Here is an 11,605-nt window from a genome sequence, read left to right on the forward strand (position 1 = left end):
GAAGAACAGGACTTTTGGTGGCAGGAAGCTGTTAGATTGTCTCTGATACCTTATAGCAATCTTTAAAGATATCAAAGAGCAAAAGTTATTGTCAAATCCACAGATGAAGATTCTTCTCTGGATTTAAACAGAAGAAATATATTAATAGGTGGATGTTTGTTGTATTACAACTGTATCTCTTGTTAAGAACACTTAAGTCAGTGATTATACAAACCTCACAAATTTCTGACAGCTACACCCTCAAAAGCATTCATCTTTCTAACTGTTCCTGGTTTTATAGTTTATGCCCAAAGCTGTAATCTTCAGAACATCTACTTAGCTGTTGCCTAAATTTAAAGTCTAAATGTCTAAATTATAAAGTATTTTATCTTTTAATTCTATTTCCAGGATTTCGGAATTTACATATTGATGATCAGATAACTCTCATCCAGTATTCCTGGATGAGTCTAATGGTTTTTGCAATGGGATGGAGATCATACAAACATGTCAGTGGTCAGATGTTATATTTTGCACCAGATCTGATTCTAAATGAGTAAGTAGACTCTGCTGTTGCACAATATGAATGACGTTTTGATTTGTTTGTGTTAATGAGAATGTGAGTTCACTGAGGCCAAGATTTCATTCATTATTTGTTCTGTTTCAAAATTAACAGCAGAGGGAAGTCCTCTGATCACATCATCACAAAAAAAAAAAAAAAAAAAAGGAGTAATATTGTAATTATATTAAATAAATATTCTAATCATATAAAATAATATTGTAATTATCTAAGAGTTGGTTTTTTTGTTTGTTTGTTTTGTTTTTTTTTTTTAAGAGTGATACTGTCAGAAAATTTATGTGAACTCAATAAGACAAGAGTTCATGTTCAATAAATGGAAATAAGTGGGATTTCCTTTGGTCATCGTTGTTTGGGTGGTTTTTGCCAAAAGTTTGTATATAGCCTAAAGTAGTGTTGACACTTTCTGATAAAACTGTGAATTTCAGAAGTACATTTCATGTTATAAAATTGTAATAATCTATCAAGAAAAAGTGAAGATCAAAGATAAAATATTAGAGACTGTTCTTTTGTTTTGATTTTAGAGTGGGATTTTGGTTTGGATTTTCCTTAACTATGCTGATGAATTCAGATAACTTTAATTTCAATCTTTTTCAGCTCTGCATCTTAGTATTATCAAAGCTTTAATTTTAGTTACTATACATGGGAATCTTCCAGGAAAAGTTAAACAATGTTGTCTTCCTATGTATTTTTTTTCCTAATATATTTTTCTTATTTTTAAGATCCTAAAAATCTCGTATGAGGTGAAGTAAAAGTTAAACATATTTTCTCATAAGTCATATCTGTTTAAAGGTTAAGAGGTGGACTTTGAGAAGATCTAGGCACTCAAATTTGAAATTGATAGACATCCAGAATTTTGTGAGTGGTGTTATTTATACAAAATATTCAGGGGAGCAGGCTGTATAGTTTCTGATCTTTTCTCTTCCAGATAGTTGTATATCACTGTGAGATTACAGAGTAATGAATTCTTTCATCTCCCATGTATATTAATTTTATTGTATGATTGAAACAGTTTGAAGGGATGAGACTGAGTGAACTTTGGACTGTATCCTAGTCTACTCTGATATATACTCAGAAATCCAATATGAGATGGCTTTAGGAACTAATAGCATGTTATGGGGCATTACCCTGTGTGTATACCACTGCTGCCACCTTATGAAGAAAAAATTTAAGTTCTTTCTTCTAGAAGAGGGTTGAGATTTATTAAACCTGATTATAATTCCTCATAGACAGCTTCTCGTTTGCAGCTGAATACCATTTACCTAGAGAAAGAGGTGAACTGCCGACATACACTTCTCTTGGTTGTAAAATATCTCATCAGCATCATGTTAAAAAAGTTATAATCAAAGAGCTGGACAGGAAGAATAACTGGTACACTAAATCAGAGCTACCACTGTTTATTGGGAGAAAAAAAAAAAAAAAAAAAAAAAGTTATCTTTTAAGGCAGTATAATGTAAGCCACTTCCTTGTCTACAGTGATACCTAAGGCTGTACTTCCATGATCACTTTAAGAAAAAGTAACTGCTGAACACCACCAGAAATGTCAATGCTGTCTGCCTCCTTGCCCTGGTCACGCATGCTCATAATTTCACTTAAACTGTTTCACTTGCTATCTGTCTGCACTGTAAAACAGATAAAGAAATTATATGTTCTAGAAATGCCATAGGAAAAAAAAAAAGCCAATTGAGCTCATCCCCAGTCTGAGTCACGACATGGCAGGCAGTAATGCCAGGAGAGTAGGAGTGCACACCTAGAAGAGGGAAGAGAGAACAAAAATTCCCTCTACAGTGGCAACACACACTTAAGTTATTTGAAAATGACCATGAAACCACATTACAAAGATTGTTTTGCAGCCACTCTGTCATTTAGTGAATTTATCCAGAGTTCTCTGTGAGAACGACTTGTTCAGTAGCATCAATTTCAGACCAAGAAGGCTAGGAGTGCTAGGTTGACAATGATTTCATGACTTAACATTAAAACACCAAAAGGCTTTACTGTTACTTTTATTTTGCAGTGCCTAAAAATATGGGTATGAACAGCATTTAGTGTACCTTGAAATCTGCTATCACTCATCTAAGATACTGCTTATGAGTAGAGAAGAATATCAGATATAGAAAGAGAGATTTAAACTGAATATGGAAATAAACAATCCTATGAGATCTAACAGATCAAAATTTCATTTTTAAGTCATTGGAGACCCAGTGCAAAATTTCAGATGTAGAAAACTGAAAAAAAAAATCATTTAAGATAGCAATTACACTTTAAATAACATAAGAAAACAAACAAACAAACAAAGAAACCCTCAATGCTTTGAGAAAAGTCTTTTATTCATTGAAAATATCTTCTATTTCTATTGTTGAGAGTACTATATCCAGTCAGGTTGGAATGCTTGTCTGAATTTCTTAGGTTTACAATTCCCATTGTAACAAGTGATAAGACTACCTTTGGTCTCTTAGAGTGGGGCAAAATTTAATCATGTTGTTGGACCTAATTTATTTGGATCATTATGCAGCTTTCTAAAATTATCATATTTTATTGGATCTTCAGGGGAACGTACAATGAATTCTGTTTAGTTTACAAATTTCAAAATGCTATTGTTGTAGTCATTTCAGTTATAAACTGTCTTCACAATAAATATATTCAATAAAATATAACCAGTGCACCAAAATCTCAAAAAGTAAGATCAGAGTGCTGCAAAAGACTGAACAATTTTACATATTTTCTTGTGAAATGGACTATTTACAACTGCATGAGTTTTAACATTCAAAACAGCAGCATATTCCTTATGATTAAAAAACTAGTATAGGTACCAAAAAAATAGAAAATTGTTTATATTTCTCTTAATTTTAATAATGTGATAATTAAGCTGCTAACAAAACACTTACTTCAAACAACTATTAGCTGAGCTGCTTCTTTTCTTTGTTTTCACATTTTTGTTTTTCCTTTTGTTTTCCCTTTTCTGGGTGTAAGACAGAGGATGAAAGAATCATCGTTCTATTCACTGTGTCTATCCATGTGGCAACTCCCACAGGAATTTGTCAGACTTCAAGTTAGCCAAGAAGAGTTCCTATGTATGAAAGCTCTGTTACTTCTTAATACAAGTAAGTTCCTTTATTTCTTTGTAACATATCACTAGTAAAATTTTAGTTTTGAATAACATTGTTTAACTAGACAATTGCTGAGCTATCTGGCTAAACAAATGGAAAACTTCTTTAGGAGGAAAACGTTAGTATTGCAAGACCTAAAAGTATGCTTGTAATGTTTATAAGGAACAAATAATCTGTGTTTCATCATTGGTTTTATACTGTATAAAGGCACTGGGGAAATATTAGATCCCTTTTCAAATACTGGTGTATTGTATTAAATATTTTCAAAGCAAGTATATGGATTTGCTGTCAGAAAGCTGTTCACTTTAAATGACTCTACACAGATAAAGGAACCCCTATAAGCCCTACACCCCCTCTATATTAGAAATACCTAACTATATGTATTTAATTATTTTTCAGGTTTTTGACTGAGGGCTTTATTCTGGCCAAGAAGTTAAAGTGTGCTTACTCAAAAGAATTAAGAGAGTGGACATGGCAAACAATGCTACCATTTATTTTTTATTTTATTTTATTTTTTATTATTATTTTTACTTATAGAGGTTTAGCACAGCTATAAACAAGTAGATTTTTTTTAGTTGTTTGCTTGAGAACAGTCTGCTCACTTCAATCATACACATCTTTGTAAGAATACCATATACAGCATTACATTAAACTTTAATTGGAAGATGTGGTAGTTGATAAAATTATCTTCTGAAGCTTTTTCTAAAACACAAACATCAGTACATCTGCTGATGCCCTAAACAGTCCCCAACAAGAAAGTTTTTAAATTGTACAGCTGCTATTAGTAACTAAGCCCTAAGCACCTCCTAGAACTAGAAGGGGAACCAAACATTTAAGTTTGGTTCTCTACATACTTACTGAGTGGTAGAAGAGATGTGTGAGTCCTTCATAACCTGCTATTTGGCTATATAAAGGCTCAGCAAAAGATAAAGAACTAAAATTTGTTCACTCTTAAACTTTACTTGGCTGTTATTTGCATAAGTTCATGCTTAAAAAAGCCTCTGATCAGCAGAACACCAGAACACAAGGAGTAAAGATTAGAATTAGCTCATATGAATATGAAAATTACTAAAATAATAACAAAATAGCATACACTCTGCTAAAGCAATAAAAATAATGTGGACAAAAATCTCTGTGATTAGTCAATCTCTGATAACTGCAGTCGCTTTCTTGGAATTGCATCAAGGTTTTGAATGTATTTTTTGAATGTATTAAGCATTTTCCACCTTTCCATCACTTATTGAACTCTCTTGTCTATGTGAATTTTAGAGGGAAGTCTTAAATTTCAGTGAAATGTTGGTACATTTGTGACATTCCAGCTCTCCACTTCCATACAATAAAGTTCAAATGAAATTTTTAAAAATACTGCACTGGTCAACTCCCTCTCAGTTAAGAGCGGATCAGTATTCAGTATTCATCAGTAACAGTATTCATCAACCTACTATTCTTTATCCATTTCCCTCAGAACCTCATTTTTAAGGTCATGTGTTTATATATATGCAAGAAATTAATTTTAAAAACATGAAAGTATTTTTACCTGTGCTGATAAGTTTTGCTTTTTGTTCTCTCCTACACTTATTGTCTTATAGGAAAAAACAATTTGTCAGATCTTTGGGAAAAGGAACACACCTAACCGTTGTTGCTGAGACATTTAGTAAACGTTTGGTACTGTATAAATACAATACTCTGCACAAAACTGTGTTCAAAAAACCATATAACCTGATTGTTGCTTTAAAGTGTTTTTTTAAGACTGTTTTTATTTCAGTCATGCTATTCACCTTAATCCTCTTCAAATGTGAAAGTATGGCCATTTCAAACTTTCATATACTAACAGTAAATCAAGTCTGAACTTCTAGTCTCTCATTCTGTCTTCTATTTAATTTATTATTTAGATGAACTAGTTTTACTTTTTGTATCATTTTAAAGAAACGTGATTTGTATTAAACATAAATGTCAACATCAATACATTTTTAATTCTGAATGGAAACCCCAACTTAAGTTTTAACATTATTTTAAATTTTACCTTTTTCCTCTGAGTTTGCTGTGGTTTAGTTTTTTCACTGCACTTGTGACAGTTTTAAAGCTGTCTTGAAAGTAGAAGTAGTGATAGCAAAACGTGGACCGACTTTTTCATTTTCTATAATTGTTTCCATTTTACAGTTCCTTATATGCTTTACATATTTACACATTTTATATGCTGTGCTGTTACAATTCCCTGAAGTTCTCAACAGTACTCCATCTAGCAGATGCCACATGCATCAAGGAAGTAGTACTCTGAATAGTTCAGAATGAACAGGGTTTATGAAAGTAGAGCTATGCCAGAAAAGAGAAATAATCTCATAGCAAGGTCAGTTTTAACTCCAATGTTCAGATTTTTTGATTTAGAGGAATTACAAAAACTTTGCTGCATAAGATTTTGACTGGGTTATTGCCAGTGAATAAAAGTGCTGGCGTTCTTGACTTATATTCAGGGAAAAGAAGCATTTGAGCTATCTGTACTTAAACTGAATTTGTTCATGTAAAACCCTGTAATTTTTCATTCAAATAAATATCTTAGAGTGGCTTTTTTTTTTTTTTTTAATGATTAGATGGGTATGTGACTGTGCTATCACAGAATTCTGGGGTAACAGGCCATGCATTGTTGGAAGAATTCTTTAACTCAATTAACAAGGCAACTGTAAGGTTTAATTGGTGTTTTAGAGACCTAAATCAAAGATAGCATTCATCTAGCTTAGAAGGTTCCTAAATTCCTTCAGAATGCCTTTCTGTAATTCTGCTGTTAGACATCCCCAGAACCATCCAGGCTTTAAAAATTATGATCTTTTTCAATAACATAACTACTGCTCCCCACTTAGTATTAGTTCTAAACAAGTTGTATTCTCCATAAAACAGAACTTTTCTATTCAGACCCTCAACAAGTAGCTCAGCATTTCATCTTCATCAGCTGCCAAAAGAAATCTAACATGACACATGACATCCCTAAAAGCCGGACTATTATTAGATAATGTTGCTATGAGCTTTGTTTTTGTCGAAGCAATCACAATTTCTGTTGTCTGAAAGTAAGCTTGCTATTCTGTGTATATGTGTCTGTCTCCCTCCTTCTCTCAGACATTCAGTTGTCTGAGGAGATACTGACAAAAGCCATCTGTGGCAAAGTGGACTATTTCCTTTCTTGGGCACTCTCTTACAAAATACAAGGCCTCTGCTTAAATCAGAGTAGAGTAGAGATTTGAGCTTTGCTTTGTCAGCTGTCCCTGAACTCGAGGTGAGGGCAACTCTTAATTTTAATGTGTGTGTGAAATGTCTCTCTTTCCCCCTTACTTCTCCTGAGGAACCAGACATGACTTAGGCAGTTGATTTCAGAACAGAGTTTATGGCTTCTGAAGGAAGAGCTGTGCTTCTCTCAGTGCAGGCCTTACTACCTAATTCCCTTTCAGTTAATGGGCATAGGTCCAACTCCTGTGCAGCCATCTCCTTTTTGGGTAGCTTCTGTTTTTAGAATTTCACTCTTAGATATCTAACAACACTGTGCATTGTAACAGAGAGTCAGCATGCACAGTTATTTTCTTTAATTTCAGAATTCAATAAATCACCTGAACATTAGATGTTACAGTGTTGAATAGTTCTATGTCATTATGAAGCACATTTCCATTTATTTCTTTTTTAAGAGATTCAAATGAAATCAAGTCATGACCTGATACTTACCATGACTAGATTGAAGGTATACTAGATGCCTACCATGTGATTTATTTAATTATGTGAGCCCATGAGATTCTTTTAGAGTCCGTGGAGAGAAATAAGCATCTCTACAGCAAAATTCATGTCTTTCTAAAACTAATTCTAAAACAGTAAGTGTATCTTATGCTCTATACTGAACTGACTTTCCCCACTAAAAATACAGGGAGGTGTGGTAACCAGCTCAGATGGAGATGCCTATGTTCTGAAATGCCCTTCCCTATAAACTTGCTGTCAGAATATGAAATGTTAAATGTGACATTACAGTGTGAAAAGTTATTTGAAAAATAAAAAGGGGAAGGAATTTAACAGTTCTTTCAAAAAAACAAATATTTGAATCCAGAGCATATTTTAACGTGTGATTACTTTAGTGAAGCAAGCATTTAGATTTGATTGCCAGATGGGAATATTTTTTTCAAGTTTCATTTTTCAAGTTTTCATTTCTTAGTTGCCTTCAAAAATTATGACTTAAAAACTACATTCTACCATGTCAAGAATATAGTGTCTAGAACTTATGCCTGTTTCTTTACAGTGGTGCCAAAGTTTATAATCTATGATTATCAGTAGTCTTACCACTAGAAGACACTAAAAGGTTAATTTCTTGGTGTTCTTTCCATGTCTTCATTTTGATCCTAACAACAGACCATTAAGAGAAGAGTTGCTCCTCCCTGCTAATTTCTCTTTAAAAATATTCACATTTAAGACTCTGAGTGTTCATCTATTTTGTTAAGTGAAAAGAGGCCCAAACAGGAAATCTGAGCCTTGGATGCTTTACTGTCTACATTACTTTAGAGTTGTTAGTTCATTCCTTGACTCCATTTTGAGGCACTCCAGATAGATCTAAGATAAATATGCTGTAAGGAGGGCTGACTAGTATGAGATGAGCCAGCCCATGATATATTTCCTCAAGAGCAGGAGTGGTTCTTTTAGCCATCTTCTTTTCAGCACATAGGTATAGCTGAAGTTTAAAACTACTTCTAGACATCAGAAGTTGGCACAATTGAGTAATTGTTGCTGATACATCATTTTAACTAATTGTATTACTGTTTCTGGAGTAGCTAAATGACAGGAAGAAGTATCTGGCATATAATAACAAATTACACTGCATATTGTGAAATGCACCATAAACTGTTCCTATACTTTAAATCTCTCTTGTTGCCTTCAGAACAAATTGCAACACAAGTGTTGTTTTCTTTCTAGTTCCTTTGGAAGGTCTAAGAAGTCAAAGCCAATTTGACGAGATGAGAACAAGTTACATTAGAGAACTGGTGAAGGCAATTGGTTTGCGCCAGAAAGGCGTTGTGGCCAACTCCCAACGTTTCTATCAACTTACAAAACTGATGGATTCCATGCATGATGTAAGTTTACTTATTAATTTATTTTGCTTTTTAGGTCAGAAGGAACTAGAATTTTTTAAAAGTAATTTTATAGAAACTAGCTAGTTAACAATTCTAAACTGAAAATGTTGTAAGTATAGTTTTCCTTTAATGTGTGAATAATTATATATTTAATAATCAATATGTATTGTATATATATTGTATAGTATACAATATATATGGGTCTGAGAAAAAGGCCTTTGAATGCTACCACTTTGCTGCATTATTTCTGTAACTAGTACACTTGAGATCATTGGTAGGGGTCTGTTTGTGTGTAAGTTTTCATGAAAATATTTACAAAATGCAAAGAATAGGCAATTCAAATTTCAAAGTCGGGCTACTAAGAATTAGTGAAAGATAGCTAAGATTGATTTTACAACCTCAATTCAACTACTTTTACATGTGTATTTTATGTTGTATTTTATCTATCTATATGCTGGAATTGACTTATCTTGTAGAGCTCTAATAGTGGTGTCATAGAGATTCATAAGTGTTTTAAAAGATGCATCTGAATCCTTTCCACATCCTTGAGAATCCAGCACATATCTTATGGGCTCAACATCCACTAAAACTGGGGAATGACACTCTTTATAAACCTTTACCCATTTGAATATTGTTTTTTAATGGTTTATGTATCTCTGAAAGAGAGGCAAGAAACAGAGGTATGTGGCAATACTCCGAAAGTCTTAGCAAAGACTGTGTGAGTGGTGCTAAAATACTTTAGGAAAAGTGCTTTTTTAGTTCAGTGCTGGCTGTGAGGAACTCACAAGGAGTTTAGGGAAGGATGAGGTCTTTGCTTGTTTGTATTCTTCTTCACTTAGCAAATCTGTGTTTTATTTCACTTTTTTTTTTTTTAATACATTCATTTTTTCATCCAAAAGCTTCCATTGTCACTAATTCCTCCTTCTGATGGGAGAAAAAAAAAAGCGAAGATCCCATTTATAGAAGTCAAGAGACGTAACAATGTGGTTAACCAGTTAGTCCACAATCCTTTGATCCACTGCTCAAACTTGTCCATGAACTTTTATTATCCATAGGAATCACATTCACTGTTAAACTATTATATTTTCTCAGATACCAGATCACGGTGAATGAGACAACTGGTAAAAGCATCCTTACAAGTGAAGTTAGACAATAGAATATTCTGAAGGGAGGACATGAAGCCTAACTTTAAGATTTACCGGTATTCAGACTCCTGTTGTCATTTGGAACTGTCTTTGCTAAACCCTTCCCTGGAGCTTAGTCAGCCAGCTTTTACGTGCAAAAACAATTCCTGGACAGTATACTACTTGTGCTAGCCAGGTGCTCAGGAATCTGTGATCTGACAAATGGATCTGTTTTTTGGGGGGATAAAAGTTCTATCTTACTCTCTAGTAAGAATTCTCAATCTTGAATTTCAACGTCTAGAGAAAAACTCTTTGAGCTGTCTGTAGAGTCAATCTCTTAATTTCAAATACTTAAGAAAAGTAAAGTAGCCTAGATGGAAGCAAGTAAGTGAGACTTACTGCAAAATATCCACCAGTTAGTTGGTTGGAATAGTGTTCGCTCCTTAGAGTATCTGACAAAGAGATGGGAGATACCAGATAGACCATCTCACTGGAGAGGCTGTATGTACATATACTTAGCAGTTGCTTTCAAGGGACAGGGGCCTATTAATTTTAATGTTAGCAGCACACTTAGGTATGGTCATAGTCAGAGCCATGGAAAACCTCACAAGGGAGTGGTAAATGCTGACTTCAGATCAATGTTTGAATAGCATATAGTAAGCAAGGCATTGAGACATGTTGTACGTGAGGATAAAATGAAAGATCGAATGCTTTTTAGTACCTGCCATTGATCATGGTGCATGTCATGAGTGAGGATGATTCCACCTTTTAATGCCAGTGAGTTCCTCTTTTTATAGGACATGCAATTTAGCTATATTTATGATTTTTACCTTGGGATGATATTTTAATAGGGAATGACAAATTATCTTCATTACTGATTCAAGGATTGGCAGAGGATGGAATATAATGTCATCTGATAGATGTATGAGCTAAGTGATTGACAGCATGTTTATCTGGCTGCATTACTGTTAGCCTTATTTATCATGTTTGTGTTTTATTACTTCCAGCTAGTGAAACAGCTCCATCTCTTCTGTCTGAACACATTTCTCCAGTCCCGTGCACTGAGTGTTGAATTCCCCGAGATGATGTCAGAGGTGATTGCTGCCCAGCTACCCAAGATTTTAGCAGGGATGGTGAAACCTCTTCTCTTTCACAAAAAGTGAAATGTCTTTTCTCTTATCATAGAGATGATTTCTGGGTCATTTTTTGTTTGTTTATTTTGATCAAGATTTTGCAATGTTAGGACTTCAGTGCATTTGTCATACCCTGCCTACTGCTTTATACTTGTACCATACACAAGCCATTTAAGCTCGATGTACATATTGTGAGTTCCTGATTCCATAACTGCACAAATCACAACCGCCATAAGAAATGTTTTGTAAACTTGAGTAGATTGCTCTTTAGATGTGCATAAGAATGACAATGAATAGAGTTTTCAGATTTCTAACAACAGTTATCTTACACATTTTTCTTACATATTGCACACTTTCAAATTTCTGATATGACATGGTGTAAACTTTTTACTTTAATACGTTGTGTGCATGGGTACATGTGGGCATGTGTGTAATCCTAAAGATTTTAAAGGAATTAAAATGTTTATTACCTACATTTTCTCACAGATATTTCACTTTTTTATTTACTAATCCACCTCACAGAAACATCCTTTTAAAGTTGGCTGTCCAAGATTAAGTAGACATCACTGCAGTACATTCATGAGTAACTGAAGTG

The 11,605-nt window shown here is 33.8% G+C and overlaps 1 protein-coding gene across 2 annotated transcripts in view; it reads left to right on the forward strand.

Annotated features, from left to right (window-relative positions):
• Positions 1-11,395, forward strand: part of PGR (progesterone receptor) — a 37,680-nt gene extending 26,285 nt beyond the window's left edge. For both annotated transcript variants that reach the window (XM_032197686.1, XM_032197696.1), the window contains 4 exons: positions 388-532; positions 3,524-3,654; positions 8,596-8,753; positions 10,885-11,395. In XM_032197686.1, the coding sequence (XP_032053577.1) occupies positions 388-532; positions 3,524-3,654; positions 8,596-8,753; positions 10,885-11,040 (590 nt within the window). In that variant the 3' untranslated portion in view covers positions 11,041-11,395. The remainder of the gene's footprint in view (positions 1-387; positions 533-3,523; positions 3,655-8,595; positions 8,754-10,884) is intronic.
• Positions 11,396-11,605: the final 210 nt, after the last annotated feature.

This window comes from Aythya fuligula, chromosome 1 (assembly GCF_009819795.1).
Source record: "Aythya fuligula isolate bAytFul2 chromosome 1, bAytFul2.pri, whole genome shotgun sequence".
NCBI classification, from domain to species: domain Eukaryota; kingdom Metazoa; phylum Chordata; class Aves; order Anseriformes; family Anatidae; genus Aythya; species Aythya fuligula.